At 36.8% G+C, this 21,333-nt stretch overlaps 3 protein-coding genes across 4 annotated transcripts in view; 2 read left to right on the top strand and 1 right to left on the bottom strand.

Annotated features, from left to right (window-relative positions):
• The window catches only part of LOC132118612 (antiviral innate immune response receptor RIG-I-like), a 15,225-nt gene extending 11,136 nt beyond the window's left edge, over window positions 1-4,089 (top strand). For both annotated transcript variants that reach the window (XM_059528569.1, XM_059528570.1), the window contains exons 14-19: window positions 186-273; window positions 1,106-1,276; window positions 1,358-1,503; window positions 1,589-1,735; window positions 2,828-2,989; window positions 3,746-4,089. In XM_059528569.1, the coding sequence (XP_059384552.1) occupies window positions 186-273; window positions 1,106-1,276; window positions 1,358-1,503; window positions 1,589-1,735; window positions 2,828-2,989; window positions 3,746-3,898 (867 nt within the window). In that variant the 3' untranslated portion in view covers window positions 3,899-4,089. The remainder of the gene's footprint in view (window positions 1-185; window positions 274-1,105; window positions 1,277-1,357; window positions 1,504-1,588; window positions 1,736-2,827; window positions 2,990-3,745) is intronic.
• A 2,281-nt stretch (window positions 4,090-6,370) lies between these two features.
• Window positions 6,371-11,384, bottom strand: LOC132118613 (CXXC-type zinc finger protein 4-like). The gene is made up of 3 exons (XM_059528571.1): window positions 10,746-11,384; window positions 8,335-9,352; window positions 6,371-6,853 (listed from the first exon to the last, which is right to left on the bottom strand). Exons 2-3 carry the CDS (start codon window positions 9,301-9,303, stop codon window positions 6,806-6,808), a joined length of 1,017 nt encoding a protein of 338 aa, XP_059384554.1. The 5' UTR covers window positions 9,304-9,352; window positions 10,746-11,384; the 3' UTR covers window positions 6,371-6,805.
• Window positions 11,385-15,177: 3,793 nt separating this feature from the next.
• On the top strand, window positions 15,178-20,792 carry LOC132118614 (phosphatidylcholine:ceramide cholinephosphotransferase 2-like). Its single transcript, XM_059528573.1, has 6 exons — window positions 15,178-15,191; window positions 17,373-17,897; window positions 18,455-18,572; window positions 18,705-18,858; window positions 18,983-19,155; window positions 20,226-20,792. Exons 2-6 carry the CDS (start codon window positions 17,389-17,391, stop codon window positions 20,409-20,411), a joined length of 1,140 nt encoding a protein of 379 aa, XP_059384556.1. The 5' UTR covers window positions 15,178-15,191; window positions 17,373-17,388; the 3' UTR covers window positions 20,412-20,792.
• The last annotated feature ends 541 nt before the right edge of the window (window positions 20,793-21,333 follow it).

The raw sequence follows: 21,333 nt of genomic DNA on the forward strand, positions 1-21,333 counted from the left end.
TGACCGGAGCACGAAAGCTGTCATCAGTGGCACAGATATATTTGTAGAAATAGTCAACAATACATTGTATGAGTCATAATGATACATTTTTCTTTTATGCCAAAAATCATTAGGATATTAAGTAAAGATCATGTTCCATGAAGATATTTTGTCAATTTCCTACCGTTTATATATTTATATATAAGGCAATGAAGAAATGGATTGATGAGACTGATTCCCTCAAGTTCCTAAAGCCTGGTGTTCTGATAGGAAAAGGCAGAAAATCCAACTCAGGTGGAAATTCACACACACACACACACACAAAACACGATGAATCTGTGCCTCATGACTCAATGTTTGAAATTAGTTTTGAAGACAAATTGACATATATTTACATATTTACATTAAAAATCTGGAATCTAGACAAAATCCAGTTCGGGCAAAATAAAAGCTCAAGGCTTTAATGTTTGAGCATGACAGAATTGCGTTGTAATTGTACAATTGTGCTATAAAATAATAATACAATTAATAATAAAATAAAATAATAATTATTGTTGTTATTTAAAATATTTTATTTAGATATATTAAAAAATATAAAATAAAGTAGTTATTATTATAATGCATTTATTTTTTACATTTATCAATGATGATAATAACTTTATTTTACAGTATTATTACTATTATTTTATATTCATAATGATATATAATAACAGTTTGTCTGGCCAAACAAACAAGCACAGCAAACCTTGAGATTTTATTTTATGTTTTATCAGAATATTCACAGTAAGATTTTTTCTCAAATCGTGTAGCCCTACGAAATTATTCTTAGTATAATGTTCATAGTCATTGTTTATATTTTAAATTAGATTTTTATATTTTTTATTGATCATATGTTTTAATTATGTGTAATGTAATTTTGTTGTGTTTTTCTGTGTATTTTTATATAGTTGTATTTTGGTTTTATTTATCGTAAGACTTCAAGTTATAAACTGAATGAAAATTTAAACAACAATTGTTTTTTTTCCACTAGCTGATTTTTACAATTAACATTTCTTATTTCAAGTAATGCATTTTTTTTAATGGTTTTGAGTCAGATGTGATGTGCATTTGCGTTTTTGTGCTACAGGAATGACTCTGAACAATAAGAAAGGGATTCTGGACTCTTTTAAGAGCTCTGATCAGAGTAAGATGCTCATCGCCACATCGGTCGCTGATGAAGGCATCGATATCCCACAGTGCAACTTGGTTTTAATGTATGAATATGTGGGAAATGTGGTGAAGATGGTGCAAGTTCGAGGTAACAAATATATGCACATGTTTTCACACACAAACACACACACACACACACATACTCTGATGTATAAGTGTGTGTGTGTAGGTCGTGGTCGGGCAGAGGGCAGCCGGTGTTTCCTGATCTCTAGTAGTAAAGAGTGCATTGAGAAGGAGAAACTAAACATGTTTAAGGAGAAGATAGTGGAGGAGGCCATCGAGCAGCTGCAGAAGCGTCCCGACCTCAGTAACCAGGTTCTACTCTTCAAACCACGTTTCAAACATTGGTGCATCTCTGCTGCGTGACATCACTAGACAGCACGAACATGTGTGTGTTCAGGTGGACAAGCTGCAGAGGGACGATAAAACCCGGAGAGATCAAATCGGCGCCTGTTCCGAAAAACCCAAAACTAAGGGCAGCTACGAGCTCCTCTGCAGCAAGTGCAAGAGGTTTGCATGCATGAGCGACGACATCAGAGTCGTGCAGGTATCACCTTAATAATTAAATACTTCAACCATTCAAACTTCAAGCTTTTCAAATTTCTTAAAACTTCTTAAAACCCACAGACTTCAAGCTTATTAAACTACTTCAAACTTAAAAATACTTAAGCCGTGCAAACTTAAAGCTTTTCAAATGTAAAACTACTTAAAATCTTTAAAGTTCAAGCTTAATAAACTTAAAAATATATATAACCACTCTAACAAAAAGCTTTTTTAAACTACATCAAACTTAAAAACATTTAACCATCAGCTATTCAATTACATTAAACATAAAACTACTTAAAACCTTCAAATGTCAAGATTTGAAAAAACTTTTAAACTATTTTAATCTTGTACTAAACCTTCAAATTTGAAGCTTTTCAAATTACTTCCAACTTGTAAATATTTCAAATGCACAAACTTAAAGTTTTTAAACTACTTTAAACTTAAAAGAATTTAAATCATTCACGCTTTTAAACTACTTCTCACTTAAAAAAAAACTTAACCTTCAAACTTAAAGCTTTTAAAATTACATTTAACCTAGAAATACTTAAAACATTCAGACTTCACGCTTTTTAAACTATTTCAAACTTAAAACTAATTAAAATGCTTCAAACTTTAAACTTAAAAAATAAATAAATAAAAAACTTAAAACCAAAATTCTAATTTAAAAACACTTAACCTTCAGGTTTTTCAAACTACTTAAAATGTAAACAAATACTTAAAACCTTCAAAGTTGAATTATTTTAAACTACAAAAAAAACAAAAACTAAAATCTTCAAACTTCAAGCTTTTCAAACTACATCAAACTTTAAAAATACTTAAAACCTTCAAATGCCACGTTTTTAAAACTATGTCTAGGATTTCACAAACCAGCATTAAAGTTTGTCTTTAATCTAGTTAATAATCACAGTAAAAAATATTGGAAAGAAACTTGTTTTTGCCACAGAATAATAAAAAAATAAAAGCTTCCATAGAACCATGAACATATGAATGTTGTTAAATTACTGAAATATTTTCTATTGGGACGTGTTCATTTTGAACCATCACTCTGTTCGTTTCTCTTTCTTTCATCTTTCTCATTCTCTCCTTCCTGCAGGGCGCTCATCACATCGTTCTGGATCGATCCATGTTCAACCGCTGTACAACTGTAGCCCATAACAGCCCCAGAGCCTTCTGTGGCTTCAATAAGAAAGAGAAGATGCACTGTGCCGAGTGCAAACATGACTGGGGCCTCGTCACCTCTTACAGCACTATCCAGGTGATGCTGAGCAGCTTAATATCCAGCAACAGATTCTGAGCATTTTAGTATCATCTAGTATCATATTTTGAATTAGATTTATTATTATTTTTTAAATACATGTCATTTTAATTTTGTTTCAAGTTTTAGTATTTTATGTATTTTTTGCCATGTTTATATGTCTTTATATTTTCTATACGTTTTTCGTTTAGTTGTAGTTATTTTAGTACTTCAGCTGAAATAAAATGTTTTTTATTATTTTATTTTATTTTAGGTAATGTTAGAACTAATGTTTGAACTCTGGTGGGTTTGATAAAAAGATAATAATTAATAAATGTAAAAAAAAAGTAAAATAAAAATAAACAATTAAATACTAAATATATAAATATTTTATTTGTTTACTTGCTTGTGTATATATATATATATATATATATATATATATATATATATATATATGTGTATATATACACACACACACACACACACGGAGACAAAGAAAACAAGTAGATAGAATAAAAAGAAATAATATAGAAAGCTAGTTTTTTTTTTTTTAGAAAAACAGAGAGTGTACGAGATAGAGGGTCAAGTGTAATGAAAAAAAAAATAGATAAAATATCTTAAAGAACTTACATTTTGGAATCTGATTACATAATCCAGATTAGTTGCTACCCATCTTTGTGCAAGATATATAGTTAAAGTGTGTGTTATACACTGATCCTGATTATTAATGCAAATGTGAATCTAAACGGATGGCTTCTTGTCATGATTTGACTCCAGGATCTGCCGCTGGTGAAGATCGAGAGTTTCGTGGTGCGGGATTGTGTCACACACAGACAGCAGTACTTCAGAAAGTGGCGTGACGTGACGTTTGCCATCAGTGAGTTTGACATGACGGAGATCCCGCCTGAAATGTGCCGGCCGAGAGACTGAGACGGCAAACACAACCAGCGCTGGAGTTTAGACTCATTCCTCATTCCCTTTGTGTGTATTAAACAACAGTAATCCAACACTGGACAAACACAACACACACAAACATACATTATAATGGTTAATCACAATTAGTCCCATTATTTTCTGATGTTACTTGAGGTTTACTGCAATTTACTTGTCTAATAAGACATCTTTATTGTATTTTAAATATATTGAGCACAAAAGCAGTCTTAAGTCTCTTGGGTATATTTGTAGCAATAGACAACAATACATTGTATGGGTCAATTTTTTTTCTTTTATGCCAAAAATCATTAGGATATTAAGCAAAGATCATGTTCCATGAAGATATTTTGTACATTTCTTACTGTAAATGCATAAAAACGTTTGATTAGTAATATGCATTGCTAAGAACTTCATTTGAACAACTTTAAAGATGATTTTCTCAATATTTAGCTTTTTTTGCTCCCTCAGATTCCAGATTTTCTAATAGTTGTATCTCAGACAAATATTGTTTGATGCATCCAACTTCACATATTTTAATTTTAACTTGGACAAGGCAGTTTATTAATTAGACGTGACTATGTGAGTTTGCCTCAGGTTATATGTGTAATAACTGATTTTTTTGTTGTTGAAGTAAATAATAATGAAATAATTTGATATGAATGTATCTGATACCTGTTTTACTTGAAGATAATTGAAGTGAAATCGAAATAAAACATAAATTTAAAAAAATTGAATATTATGAATATGAATATTTTGTGTTTTAAAAAAGCATATTTTAGGAACAGTTTTGTATTGAAACAATATTTTCATGACGATTAAGCACAATTTGTTTTATTAATGTGCTTTGATTGTCATCACGCTAATGCAAAACCATATATTTTATCGTATTCATTAATTATAGTAGGAGGAACAGCTTTTAAAATGTAAGCAAGCTGAAATGTAAAATGCATCACATTAAGAGATTCACAATAATTCACAAACAACAGAATTGAAAAAACGTTCTTAAAATAAAAATAGGGTGTCTTTTTTCCCTCTAATTCTCTTGATAAATTATTTGCCTGGTGAGCTGGAAAATAGTTCAATTAAAAGAATTAATTGCAGTCTATAAAGCCTTAAGTTAATGATGCTTGAAATCCCAGCGTTCGCGAGCATCCGTTCATCAAAGCACGAGCCATCGGTGTCTCTCTGCTGCTGTCTTTGTGCTCTTACTAGTCCTGTGAATTTAGGACAGGTTTACAGGCAAAACCAGTGAGAACCTGCTCATTATATTTACAGCACAGTGCTGGATCGTGCATGGAAATATTCATGCATTTTTAGCTATGCAAGACAATATGTCTTTGTCCCTCACACACACACACACACAGAAGACGTGTGTGATGTTAATCTCAGGCAGAGTGAAGGCATCTCTTAGCCCCTCCCTCTTTCTAGAACACAGGACTTCATGTCATTGTAATTCATGTTGCCTAGCAACATGGGAGTCGTCATAGAGGCCCAACAATAAAGAGATGACATGTACAGTGATGTGCTGAGCGCTTTAACGCCAAGATATGCCTCCGCCATCTTTTCCTGCTCATCTGTGCTCGAAGGGATCAGAATTAGAAACGCCATTTAATCGCTCTCCGGGTGACATCTTATCACGTCGCACTGCCAGCCCTCGGATACGTGTTATCTCGTTCAAATCGAACCTCTTGTAGACTCCTTTGTGAGTGTTATGTATTCCACAAAACATGTTAGTCGTGTATAAATACATGATGGGGTGTTTTGCGAGGAAATAAAGGAGACACACAGAAAGTCACAGTTCAAAAGGATCACATTTAATCAACAAGCCATCCTAAGAGTCTCTTACTCATGAAGACAGTGAGGCGTCACAACAGCAATAAACAAAGTTATTTTCTTAAAGTCTTCAGTTAGAAACAAAACACTTTTCTACCCATGCAACAGAAAGGTGGCTTAAAGGAACTGTTCGCTCTGAGACGAACCTTCTGTCGCCATTTACTCGCCTCAAACCAGTATGACTTGCTTTCTTCGGTGGAACGAGGACTTTTTTTTTTTCAAGAATATCCTGGTTGTTCCTTCCAAATCTAATAAAAGAGGTCAAATGTGACAAAATATTTTGAAAGTGACAATGTGTCGGTCTTTTCACAAAACCAAATTCAGAGAACCCATAATATAGTGCATTAATCGTATGGACTGCTTTTATAAACCTAAACCTATGACTTACTTTTGTGGAACAAGGTGAATTTTTAAAAGAATATCCTGGTTGATCGGATAAACTGGGAAGTCTGATGGTTTTTGTGACTTTTCCCAACACAAAACTGACTTCAGAGAACCTATAATATAGTGCATTAATCGTATGGACTTCCTTTCTTATGTGTAACAATGTGAAAGAATATCCTGGTTGTTCCTTTCAAGTCAAATGGATGTTTATGACTAAACGTGTCTTTTCTCAACACAAAACGGACTTTATTATGGACTCGTTTTACGATGCTTTTATGCTGTTTGTTTTGTCATTTAAGAGTTTGACAGAGCTCATTCGCTTCAATGCACGCTCTTCAGATAACCTTCTTTTGTCTTCCGTAGAAGCAAGCAAGTGATTGGAACAACATGAGGGTGAGTAAATGACGACCATATATTCGAACAGTTCCTTTAGGCTCGGATGGGGTCCTGATATGACTGAACTCAAGTCCCTGGTTCTCTACGTGTGTTGGTGTTTGGTTGAGGTGAGGTCAGTCTGAGACCCAGAGACTTGCCCTCGATGTCTCTCCGACGGGGCATGTGCACCTGACCCCCCCAGTGCTAAACGGGCCACAGTGAGTCCTGAGGGGAAGGGTAGATCGTAGGGTATGACCTGCAGTTCTTCTAGTGTTTGAGTTTGGTTGTATGATGTGGGTCGTGGCGGGTTCTTCAGAAGAACCAGCGGAAAGTGTCAGCGGCTCCTACTGACGGCGCTCTCTGAGGAAAGACACAAGAGACCGTGGGAATTCTGGAGAGATTCCATTTAAGCTTGATATGATGATTCAGTTAATCACTGAAATTATGTGTTAGATGTTTGTAGAATGGTGTGAATCATCTTAACAATGATATGCAATGATTCAAAATATTGATTCACTGAAAGTAAGAATTAAATTGGGAAAACCAAAACAACAGACCAAGCCGACCATCTGTATGCAATGGCCCTCACAACCACGTTTCCGTTAACTGAGACGACTGTTGATGTAATGTTTATTGTCGACTCTTTGACAAAATGCTTTTGTTTCTCTTTGGATAAAAGCATCTGTTAAATGCATAAATGTAATTATGAAACATTTAGTCACTGCCTAAATTTGATAAACGTTTGAACAACAAGAGTTGTTGGAGACACTTAGTAGCAGTTGTCCAGGGGTACACATCTTGTACTAATGTCATCAGTATTTTCTCTGAAATGCTGGTTTACTGTGGGTTCATTGATTGCATATTACTCTGAACCATGGGTAGGTGTCTTGGATATCTAGTACACTTGCTGCTAAGGCATTTCTGTAGCTCAAAATGTAGAGCACGCCATTGGCGACAAAAAGTTTTTGGGTTCAGTTCCAAAGGAATGCCTGAACTGATAAAAATATGCACCAGGAATTTAGTTTAAGTTGCTTATATTATATTATATGGAGACATCCCAAATGCAAGGAGGCTCCAAATAATCTCTTAAACCCTGTCCACACCAAGAAGGGTAACTATAATGGTAAAGTTTTAATTCTTTGAGAATAGTGAAGTCTGTGGCACAACTATATCGACAGTATTGGAGGAATTACTTTCAGAATATATATATAATTTTTTTTTTAGGTGGTGAATGATAAAAACAGCCACATGAAATCCATTCGACTTTAAAGAGGCAGAACACAAAACTGCGATGCACGTTTAGAATAAACTTTACATCTTTGTTATTGGTGTGAAAAGCCTTTAAAATCTTCGAATTTACCAGAATTTTCAGGTGGAATCCAGTAATTTCAATGGGAAACATAATTGATTTCAAAGCCACCTTGACCCCTCTCTACACTTTTTATAACAGAGCTAATGTGATCACTTTTTAGATTGGCGGTTCTTGGCCAGATTAAGAAGCTCTCCTCAACTAGATCTGGTTTGTGATAGCTTTGTATTATTACAGAGAACTTACAACATGTTGCCTCATCTCTCAGCCTTCAATACCGGCTGTGTGTGTGTATATGTGTGAGAGAGAGAGAGCGATAAAGTGTGTGCTTGAGTCTAAGGGCATTTTTCCAGCTTAAGAGGGCTCAAACCATCAGCTAACACACACACACACATTGATGCATGATGGTTAATTATGGCTGCCTGTGCCAAGACTGGGCTCTACTCCAAACCCCCAGCCATATCATTCCCAATTAAATAGCCCACTTCAGTAGACCTCCCGGCATATGTGTGAGTGCGTGCGAGAATCCCACCTCCATCGTGCTGCCAGGTTTCTTCTTGAGTTCTTCGCACTTTCTGAACTTGCAGATCTGATGACCCGTCTTTCTGTTTCGACAGGAGCTGCACACGCCGCAGTTAATGAGCCTCCTGCAGGGGGCGCAGACGCCGCAGCGTTTACGTTTGCGCTTAGCCGCTCCGCTACCATTGCTGCTAGCGCTGCTGCAGCTGCCGTTGGCGTTTCCGTTAAGGCCGGCGGGCGAACCAGAGCAGGATGAGCCGCTGTGCTGGCAGTCCGCCGCCAAGTTGGCGATCTGAAATGCGCTGTCTGACATCGTGACCCCCGACGACCCTGCACCGGAGTGAAGGGTCGTCATGACGATGACCCCTGGTGGCAGCGACAGACCCCCCAATGGAGGCATCCCTCCGAACGTCCCGCTTCGGTCCGCCTCTCCAGGCGGCACAGACGGCGGACACTTCAGTCGGTTCATGCAATCGGCCCCCGTTACAGGAAGACCGCGGCATTGTTCCGCGGCTAGTGGCGACAGGAAGTTGTCAGCGCCCATCGAGAGGGCGGAGTCTTGTGGAATGTGTTTGCCAGACATGTGCATGTTCACAGGCTCCGCCCTTGACATGCCAGTCCGATGTGTGTGAGGTCCGTTAACGTTAACCGCAGAAGGCTTTCGTCCCCATAGCATGGCGTTGTCGCAGGGCCAGGGCGGCATTGCTGATAGGCGTGCCGAGGGGAAAAGGGGCGTGGCAATTCGCGTGATTTTGGCGGTCTGGGGAAATGGGGCCGCGGTGGCCGTGCTGTTCTTATAGAAGGTGGCAAAAGAGCGGTAGCGCTCCATCTGCGTGCTGTAGTCCAGCACGGGGTTCACGCACGAGTCGATCTGTAGAGGAAAGTCCCGCCCAGGGGTGGGGTTGTAGTTGTGGGTGTGGCCGTGGGCGTGGCCATGAGCGTGTGGGGTTTCCATGCACACACTACTGCTCATGTTCGCCATCAGAGCGAAACAAACACACACTAACACCCAACCATCCACGGCACTGGTCCTGTGGAGGAAAGAGAGGAGGTGGAGGTGAACCCAGATGTTCATCAATGAGGTGGAGTAGCAGGTCAGAAATCTTCAATTTATTTACAGACAATATTTAGTCAAATCCTAAAGGATGCACAGAAACTTGAATAATGGTATTTTAGAACCAAAATGAATCAAATAAGAGTCAGTTAAGAGAGAAAATATGATCCTAAGATTAACGAAAAACAAAGAAATCAAATATTATTTGATTCTTAGTAATTGATTCTCATTGTGTTCCAAAATAAAATATAGCCGAAATTCTCATTTAAGATTTTTTCCATTTCTTTTTAAAAACATGGGTTGGATAAATAGCAAAAGTTTTTATGCAATTATGTACAGTTTTAATGCTAATTGTTTCTTCCCAGTTTTTCAATTATAATGCATCCACAATTAAGTGTTATAATGCCTCTATAATGCAGTGCAATATTCAATAATTAATTTCAGAATCAAATTTAAACAATATTAATATAATTTAAAAAATGAGAATCCACTAAGAAAACAAGATCCTAAAATAAAATTATGAAAAACAAAAGCCTTGGAAATGCGCGAGATTGAGTTACGTTAGGATTAAAACAATTAAAAAACATTGTTCAGATATATAGCAAAACATGTATGCTTTTAAGTATGCTTTTAATGCCCATTGTTTCCTCCCATTTCCTAAATTATAATGCATATTTAATGTATTGCTCAATTAATTTACAGAAAACAGAGAATGCTTCGTTAAATAATAAAGGGTGTACACAAAATTGCATAATGGAGAACTAAATTTAAAACAATTATTGTCCAATAGAGTCCACAAAGAAAACAAGATCGTAAACTAAAATAATAATAAAAAAGCCCTGGAAATGCGCAATTTAAAAACCATTTTAAAATATAGCTCAGACAAACAGCAATGTTTTTTTATGCATTTATGTACATTTGCATATGCATGACATAATTTAGGGGCATTATATTTAACAACATCAGGCCTGCCCTTCAGTGTGGTGTTGAGGAACAACAGGAATAGCGAAAATAAGCCGTGGAGAAGTAAGTTACCGTCAGAATGTGTGTTTATGTGAAAGAGAAAGAGAGAGAGAGAACACCCCCGCTACCGTCGCCTCGAGCATCAATTACGGTAATTACTCTCCGCCTGCTGCGGCAGCGACGCGCGGATCAGAGGTCATTAAGGGCGTCAGACCGCTGGACACCACGGGGCAATTAACGGCGGCGGATTAATTCTCCTGGCCATCGCACGTCAGCAGAGAGAGAGAGAGAGAGAGAGAGAGAGAGGGAGAGAGAGAGAGAGAGGGAGAGAGAGAGAGAGAGAGGGAGAGAGAGAGGGGGGGGGGGTTGAGGAGGGGGGCGGAGGACGGAAAATGGACGAGCTTTACCTTTAGACTCGCGACGCTTCACGATCCTTTAACGGAGAGCATCACCGCGCGCTGATGCCGCCTCAATAATCCCCGTTACAAGAAAAAACACGCGCCTCAAAACAACGAGACGCGTCCGTTTTAACGATCACCGTGAGCAGCTGCGGCGCTAAATACCGAGACTAACGGGAATAATAAATAATATTGACGCCGCCAACGACGCACCGTCCTCAGGGGCGGGTATGGGTGACGGAGGGTAGACGGCTCCTCCCGGTGTGTGTGTGTGTGTGTGTGTGTGTGTGTGTGTGTCGCGCTGCGTGTGGCTGACGGGGGTGTGAGGTGAGGAAGCGCCGTTGCGGACACCTCCTGATCATTGGCGGGAAATGATTGTGGAAGCGCGGGAGGCGCGAGGGGGCTGACATACGGGTCTCGCCGCGCAGCGCTGAGGGTAATGCGTGTCAACTCCTCACGCGCCCTTTCTTTCCCCGCCAATTAATCACGCGCGCCGCGTCTTGTAAAAGGCTTTTTTTTTTTTTTGAGGAATTGTGCGGTTCATTACGGTTCATTTGCGGCTCGTTACCGTAATTACCCGCGGAACCGGGAGGCTAATTAACACAGAACGGGTCCGAGGCGAGAAGGCGTTTCCCCCGGTGGAGCAGATCCCGACCGTGTGTGTCTCTCTCTCTTTGTGTGTGTGTGTGTGTGTGTGAAACCTTGACGCATCTGGCAGAGATTCTTTATCAAGGGATTTGAGAGGAAATCATCCCTTGACGCCATATGTACCATGCACCGCAGTAAATAAAAATAACATAACAATTTATATATATATATATATATATATATATATATATATATATATATATGCATTTAAATTGCATACGATTATATGTAGAATCTTATATGTATTATGTAGTATATCGTATATAGTTATAAAGAATATAATTAGCATTTATGCCATATATATATATATAAGCATCATATACATACACACACACACACACACACACACACACACACACAATATTATATAAGAAAGATAGATGTTCGTCTGTCTCCAGGAACAATGCGGCCTCAGCTGCGCTCTCTAGTGGCTCAGACACGCAATGACTGACTGATTTAAACGTTGTAAGTGCAGTTCTGCTTTTGTCCACTAGATGTCACGCTAACACCACCCTCCACGGATGAAGGTCAAAGAGCAGTGACTTCACGGATTCAACATCACAGTCATAGGCAGAAATCGCGGGGGGGGGGGGGGACCCCCCTATCTGAGGTTTGTCCCCCCTAAAATATAAATGAAATATGTGTATTGTAAATAATATAATGATATATAGTTAAACTAATTGTGTAAGTAGTAAAACAATACAAATGCAAACGGAGCAACAACAAAAAAATAAGTTTAAAACATCTCGAGTTCCCCCTGCTTTGCCTTACAGTGCTTTGGTCCACACACACACACAGTCCGGGACCGGTGCGAGAAAACCACGTGTTTTGGAACTAGTTGTAGAAGTAGTCACCGCTAAGTGAAAGAGAAGGGGAGGGGGAGGCCAGGGGAACCAATCAGCATCGAGTGTTCACTTTCAGCGCTGAGGAGTGCTGAGAAAAGTAACATCATAGAGGAGGCTAGCCTCCCTTCTGATCAACCAACCATCATAGAGACATAAATTACGTGCTATTTGAACGTCTCCCGGAGCGGCTGGGCTGATAATTTACAAGTATTTATAATGAGTAGCGATATTGAATATATTTTCTTTACGGTTTCTGACTAAAATCCACCAAAAAGCCATTTTAAAGTGGTTAAGCAAATAATAATAATCGGCAGGGATCCCCAGACCAATACAATTAGTTTGCCTCCTCTATTTTAAAATCCACGAGCCGCCACTGGTCGGTTTATTTCATTTAATATAGTTAATCTAATATAACATCATGCTAAGAGTGCAGTTGTTCTCCAGATATTAGCACAACAAATGTGATTTAGATTTTTATAAAAGTTTAATAAACAAGAAGTTAATATTAAGTGCATCTTAGGCACCATATTGCCTGTTTTAGCACTATTTCACCAACGAAAAAAGTTGAAAACTTATCTACAGCAGTAACAGCACTAATTTTGAGAAACACACTGAGGAGGTGTTTCCTAACTGAGTGAATACACTTTTTGAACAAATCAGTCATTGATGTAATAAATATTTTTAGTTTTTCCCCCTCTCTTTCAGGTCTATACCGATCTCACTATACAGTTGTGTGAGAGTGTATGTCTAAGAGTGTGTATGCCTTCATTTTGCTAGGCATGGCAAATGTTTTTATATATGCATGTTTTAATTATAACTGTGAAGCAACAACATTGCTATTAAATGTGCTATATAAATAAATAAAAGTTGAAGTTAAGTTCAAATTCCATTGTATTTTGGTGGCTTGATTGTGTAAACAACTTCAAAAACATTGCAAAAAAAATTTTTTTTTGAAGAATGTTTTTATCAATTGAGTCAGCTTTTTCATTGAACCAGAAAGAAACTTTAAGGAGAAGGATAATGGAACGGTCTCCATGCAATATTAAGGCTTTCCTCTCTGTACACATATCCTTAAGTACAATCCTGACTGTTTTATTAGTGTCCCCTTCAAAACTTGCTCGTGAGAAATGTTATGTTTATTGTCCCCCCCCCAACATTTAGATGAGATTTTCGCCCCTGATCACAGTGTTTATACATCACACACACAGTGCTTAGATTTATATATAAAATATTTATAAATAATATACATTTATATACAAGTATAAATATGTTTTTTAAATATATACATATATATGTGTGCATATATATGTATGTATATATATATATATATATATATATATATATATATATATATATATTAGTGCTGTCAAACAATTAATCACATCAAAAATAAAAGTTTTTGTTTACAGAATATATGTGTGTGTGCTGTGTATATTTGTTATTATTATTATGTTTATATGTTACAAATCTTAACATATATTTATATTCATATAATTTATATTATAAATACATTTTATATATATACATAACATATTTTTCTTAAATATATACATGCATGTGTGTATTTATATATAAATAATAAATATACACAGTACACACACACACACATATTATATTCTGTAAACAAAAACTTTTGTTTTGGATGTGATTAATCACAATTAATTGTTTTGCAGCTCTAGTTGTAATCAATGCTATTTTAAAATGTTTTCAAAATCACCTTGTAATTACTGAAAGAACATTCCTTGTTTGTGGAGATGCCAACTTATTCATTTCTCTCCTTCTGAAAATATTTCTAAATTCCTAAAAGATATTATTAATCATACAGTTATAAAGGAATTTTTTTAGAGCTAAGAATATGTAATAAAATCTGTATTCATAATAAAAATGCTAGTGGCAATTTATTATTTTATTAATTTGCATGACTTTTCCAGTTTTTCGTGATTTAATGTGAGAATTAAGGATAGAGACTTTTAAAATGTATATTTTTAGACACAATTTCTACAAAAATAAAATATTTTATAGCTTGGAATAAATAGTCAAATCCATATTCATTATGGCATTTTACGATTTTAATAATGACTTAATAATATTTAAATAATTTTAATTTTGTAATTAAATTCTAAAATTAATAATAACTTTTTGTCGGTTTACTATAAATAAATCTTAAGATTTAGGGTTTCTTTTAATTAAATTTGATTTATTTTTATTATTAATTATTTTTTTGCTGTTTTTTGGAAGTTGTTGCTATGCAGTTGCTAGGTTTAGGGTTTGGATTTTTTTCTGTGTGGTATAAGAACTAGTCTAGATGCTTTCTTCAGTAGAAGTTTTGCATTATAGTAATTGAGCATGTGTTTTTAGATTTTAAAATAGTTTACAATATACTACAATATACTTTATATAATATATAAACATTATGCATCAGTGTGTTTAATTTAATTTCAGTTTTTATTTATTTCAAGTAAAAAAAAAATTCTTCAACATAAACATATTTTCCGTATAGATTATTGTGTGTGTGTGTGTGTGTATATATATATATATATATATATATATATATAGATATAGATATAGATATAATATTTTAAATATTTAGAATTACATTTCATTTTCATTTTAGTTTGATTCTTTAGTAATTTTATACGGACATGCCATGCAAGAAAAAATAAATAAATTGTGTGCACGATTTAGTAATTCGTTTCCTCACTGTACTAAAATGTGCACACGATTAATATTGTGTTCCCTCGATTTGCTTAATCGTGCGCACGATATAGCCCACTATTTTTCCCTGCATGTCATGCGCGGGGCTCCGTAGTATTTTATGAGTTCAGGGAAGCTCAACGCATCCCCAGAGTGGGCGTGTCTCCGCGTCTAGGTGGGCGTGACGGCAGGTGTGGGCGGGGATTAAAGCCCCTTTATCCCGGACACCTCGGTGGAGTCTTCCGGCAGCATGCACTCTGTTAAACAGGTAACTTAAATCTCCTGTTTTACATCTCCTTTTTTCGTTATTCATGCATGTAGTTTGACATATAAACGCTGTTTTGTGCACATGGTACTACGAACAGATGAACGTTTAGCAGGTTTGTGAAACGTTTCTTTCTCTTTTGCTTTATTGTTTATTGTAACGTTAGATATAAGGTTCTCAAGAGACTCGGTCTGATGTGGTTCAGGCTCGCTGCTATAGTGAAAGTTACAGAGACTGTCACAAACTCGATCTAGACAGCATTTTGCGCAGTTGTTGACGTGTCGCTGTGTTTAGAGGCGCGTGCTCGGTGTTTGTGTTTATCTCGGGATCTCAAGGGGTTGGATCCGGATGCTTCTGGGTGTTTTTGGGTCACAGACAGGTGTGAGGTCAATGACCTCCTCTGCATCTCCACAATGTGTCAGATCAGATCGCTCCTCAAACATCCTCGGACTGACAGAAAGTAACCAAACATAAATATAAAATATTAAAGATAGCGTTGAATAAATGTTCTGTTAACGTTACTTTAACAATAAGAGCTTTATACATCATCTGAAAGTTGAATAAACCATCTCCGTTGATGTATGGTTTGTTATTTGTCTGAGATACAACTATTAGAAAATCTGGAATCTGAGGGAGCAAAAAAATCTAAATATTGAGAAAAACATCTTTAAAATTGTTCAGATGAAGTTCTTAACAATGAATATTACTAATCAAACATTAAGTTTTGATATATTTACAGTAGGAGATTTACTAAATATCTTCATGGAACATGATCTTTACTTAATATCCTAATGATTTGTTCATACAATGTGTTGTTGTCTATTGCTACAAATATGACCATATATTTACATTATTCCCATCACTATAACCACCATTCATTAGTCAAATACTGGATGTGTCTGTCAGTTAGCCTCAAATATATAAATATATAGGAATCTACTAAACTTTCTCAGTCCAGTGAGTGGAAAACCAGCATTTCGCATGAGAACGGCACAAACCGGTCAGACGGCTGTAGGGTCTGAGATGTGTTTGAGCGAGGTGAACATGTCTGTGTGTGTCGCAGGTTTCAGGGTGTGTCAAACACACATTCACACTGAAACACCCAAGCGTCTGTGCCATGACGTTCATAAACACACCCACCTACAGGTGCATGTACATGCATATGTTTATGCCTTTATTCACACATGATCCACGTCTAGAGCTGGAAGCAGAGTTTGCATGCATGCAACCATCTGCGGTTTCAAAATAACCAGATTTCACTGTTTTATGACACCGGGACGCAATAAAAACATGCATGAAAACATATCGGAAAATGTTTGATTCATGCACTGACAATCTTGCTTTTGTTGTTTTATTCGCAGTTGCTTTTATAAACCATCCTCAAGAAGATTCATTTATAGCAGCAAGAAAATAAATGTACCTGTGATTTAGCTATTTATTTACTTTAATATTAGTATTGTAAGTTTTGTTGTCCTGTATAATGACTTATTTTTCTCAAAGGCAAAGGATTTATCATCTTTAGTGGTTTAACTATATGCCTTGTTTTTTTTGTTAATTATTAAAGCATTGAAATAAAAATATGTGCCAACAGTTTGACAACTTAAATGCTTATTGCATATGGTTTTACAGTTAATATTAATATATAAACACATAAATTCACATTAAATATTATAAGTGAAATGATACTCTAAAGAAGAAACTAAAACTGCCAGCAGGTGGCGGCAAATGTCTTTGTCATTCATTCATTCATTTGATTTGTTCAAAACCATGATTCATTCAGAAACTAAATTTTGCTATTTAGTTAAAATAAAATTTAGATTTTCAAGAGCCAATATCTTGATTAGCATTAATGGAGTTGTTGCATTATATTTGTCAACAGTCAGTTGTATTAAATGCAAGTTAATGTACAGGTGAGTTAACATCATTAAAATATTTTAATCGCTATTTTTTTCATAACTAATTAAATGCATTGATTATGTTTCACACTTAATGTTATATTAAGTATTAAACTCAAGTGGTAGAGCATTGAGTTGTCAAGGTTGGGGGTTCGATTCCCCGGGAACACATGATAGGTAAATATTGATAGCCTGAATGCACTGTAAGTCGCTTTGGATAAAAGCGTCTGCTAAATGCATAATTTATTTAATTTAAACAATCTTAATTGTAAGTGTTTTTTTGTGTAAGTTGTAGTGTGTGAGCGATGGCAGCATCTCATCTTCTGGACGAACGAGAAGATGATAGATACAATGGTGGCTACCATGTGATGGTGACGATAGAGGACAGGCCACGCCCACATGCCACGCCCACCGGACGACCACGCCCCTCCGTGGCCACGCCCAGTGACGATCAGATAGACAATAAATCAGACAACAGCAAGTCCAAGCGTTTTGTGCGTGGTTTCCGTAAAGCCTTGCGGAAAAACCAGGACTACACTCGCATCATCGGCTCGAAGTCCAGCGTCCCCCAGCTGCCGTCGGAATGGTGGAAGACGGGAATCGCCTTCATCTGGGCTGGATTTAACCTCGTCCTTACTACCGTCATGATCACCATCGTCCACGAGAGAGTCCCAGATAAATCCGTCAGCCCGCCGTTACCGGACAAGTTCTTCGATTATGTGCCGCGTATGGAGTGGGCGTTTTCCATCACCGAGGTGAACGGGATGATCCTTGTGGCTCTGTGGTTCATCCAGTGGCTCTGCCTCCAGCACAGGTAAGCGTTCAGTGTAGGGCTGGCGAAAAAAATTTGAATTTCGAACATTCGTTAAATTTAAAAAATAAAAACGCACATTCGAATGCAAAAACGTTGCATGTTTAGAAAGCCATGTAAAATTTAGGCAAGTTCAAATTTGGAAAAGCTATCTCAAGACTTTAAGGCAGATTCCACTGCATCTCATGTTTTTAATTGAAGATAGTACTAATTGTGATTGGTTCTCATGCATGATGCTGTTTTGTTATTTGTTTAAGCAACTTAATTAATTATATATGGTTTATAAACATTATTTTAAACATTAAGCACTTTTTTTTAAAGATAGTCCTGTTATTTTATTTCTTTGAATAAATGTGCATTAGTAATATTAAACTGTGATTTAATTAAATGCATTGCATGTTTCTGAGTGAAGCGCGTCACTGTGTTCATTTACACGCGAGCAGCTCATGATCAACTTGTAATGAGAAGCACTTATAAATCAGAGGTTGTCAACAAAAGAGGGCTCTCTGCGGTTGTTTAAAGTGGTTTAAGATCTCACTCCATCCCTGTTGTTTTGACAGAGCCATCGTGGGCCGAAGGTTTTTCTTCCTGCAGGGAATGTTGTATTTGTACCGTATGGTGACCATGTACATCACAACTCTTCCTGTTCCCAGCATGCACATGGACTGCGCCCCAAAGGTGAGTGCTGCTCGATAAACCTCAAACATGTATAAATGAGTGAACGATTATCAGCACTGTGATGTCTGCTTGGTCTTTAAGAAAGGATGTGCAAATAAAACTCTCTTGTGATTGGTCTGCTTCTGTCTGTAGCTCTACGGTGATTCTCAGGGCAAAATCAAGCGTGTTTTGCAGCTGGTGTCTGGAGGAGGTTTGTCCATCACTGGCTCTCATCTCATGTGCGGTGACTTCCTGTACAGCGGCCACACGGTCATGCTGACCCTCACCTTCCTCTTCATCCAGGAATGTGAGTATGAGGAAACCTCATCATCATCAACATCATTTCCATCGGGTCTCAGTCCACTTCACATTCACACTGTTGTTTGTTTTAATTTGGGTTATGTTTTGAAGTGAGTTGTTTTGTGTGGTAGACTCGCCCCGCTCGTGGCCATGGTGTTGCTATCATGTGATCTGCTGGTTGCTAAGCGTGGTGGGCGTGGTCTGTATCCTGATGGCACACGAGCATTACAGCGTGGATGTAGTTGTGGCGTATTTCATCACCTCAAACCTATTCTACTGGTACCACACCATGGCCAACAACCAGGTAAAAGTCTATAAAACTGCTTTGTTCAACTTCCATTTCATATTATTCTGCCATGGAAACTCATTTGGGAGATGCAAACTGCATGATGAGACGAATATTTACCTTATATGTTAAAAATCTGGGAAAAACCGTTATGGCATGGGTCAAAATTAGCCTAATTGGATTCAGTAGAGTTTAAAAAGACACTATGAAAAACTAAATTGGGTAAAATTAATAGAAGCTGTTTATATCTGCGCAATCCTGAGAAGAAAAGTCAGAATTGATCGATTTGAACATGCAATTGAGGAAAAAGTTAGAATTATCTTTTTTTTTTTTTCTGTGGCGGAAATGTGCTTTGAGTAAAAACAGTAAATATTTAACAATAATGGTAACAAAACACTTATCCATGTGCTTACCTGAAGCTAAAAATGGCAACACCAAGATCACAGGTTTGATTCCCAGACAAACTGTGCACCAAAAACTGCACGCCCTCATCAACACGAGTGTAAATTTCGGCGAATAAATGCATCTGCGAAATGCATGAATGCAAACACATTTAAAGGGTAGTTGAGAAACTGACACCACAAAATATATTAAAAAAATATAATTTTTTGGTTCTGTGCAGCTGCCTTTAATTGATTCGCAGGCACCAGATTCACACAGTTTTGGTCTATTCATTTATTTATTTTCAGGTTTATCTGACAGGGCAATGCATATCAATAATACATAATATGCCAGAATTAGCCAGAAGGCTATTTTGCATCTGCAGTCCATGGACGAATGGTTAAATTGTCTCCTAAAAATATAATTCAATTAATCAATGCATAATTAAATTTACACCATCCCTAAAAAAATTTTTTTTACATCCACTTAAAAATTATACTATATCTAGATCCAACAGATTAATACCAATAAAATCCAACTGTCGGACAAAATAACCAACAATGAAAGCCTTGCACGAATCTATGATCTCAGTATACAGCATACAGACAATTCAATCAGTACTGAACCAAACAACCTCATGTATTTAGCTTAATGTGTTAATGTTGCAACATTATGGATTGTAAATGGCTGCTCTCCTGATCTTGCAGGATTTGAGAGGATCTCCTCACAACTATCTGAACCGGACGTGGTGGAGCCTGGCGTTTAACTTCCTGGAGAAGAACGTTAAGACGCCGGTTCCCTGCACGTTTTCATGGCCGCTGTCGCTTCCTTCGGTGTGCGTCAAGAACCCATGCGAGAGCTACTCGATAGTGCAGAGCGCACGAGACGAATGACACCACGAACACCACGCCAGCAGATCGAGATGCTGTTTACTTGAAGCACAGCTTTTCACATGCTCTTGATGGAGGAAAATGTCATCAAGAGTTCATCCATAAAGACATGTGCTGCTCAGGGGATGTTCCTTATAGTATTGTTTTCACACTGTGCGTAGACATGATTAAAATGTTTATTCTAATCAGGTTTCTCAGTGAATGTGCACTGTTTATCATTGTATCGTTTTTATTTTGATTTATTTGTTCATTTTGTTTTACAGATGACACAAATATTTTCTTCAATTTTAGAAAAGAATCATATTTTACGAAAGTGTTTTTATGTTTACATTGATGCGTGAGCATGATGTGACATCAAAACTGATATAAAATCTACAAACATTACTGAATATGTTGTTTTTTTTTGTAATTAATTTAACTCGCAGTGGTCTGGCTGGGTTTCCAAAATAATGATAGAGGTGTGCAAAAAATGTGAATCTTTTTATATAGTCATGAACGCTGGAAGAGTTTCATAAATATATAATACTATACCGTTTTATCTATTAATGTTCATTGTTTTACCAGTGTAAACAATTAAGCTTTTTCGTTTAAACACGATGAACTTTTTATTTAGGACTCAATCAAAGGCTGGCTACTTCCTAAAATAATTAAACAGAATTTGTAGCATATACTAAACTTTTTTTTGAGGTTACTAATTACTCGACACAAACGCATGGTTCATTCAGAAGTTTATCCGCATTTCTTGAAGTGATTCACTGTGTGATCGGTTAAACAAATCGATTCACGAGCAGAAACTCGCGTAATTTCGAAACTGAGTCACATCAGATGTTGATTCAGTGACCACCAAAGAATCAATTCAAGGATTCATTAAACTGATTCAAACCAGGACGTGAGTGAAAATGAACCCCGAGGAGAAGCTGCTCAA

The sequence above is a fragment of the Carassius carassius genome, chromosome 37, assembly GCF_963082965.1.
Source record: "Carassius carassius chromosome 37, fCarCar2.1, whole genome shotgun sequence".
NCBI lineage: Eukaryota > Metazoa > Chordata > Actinopteri > Cypriniformes > Cyprinidae > Carassius > Carassius carassius.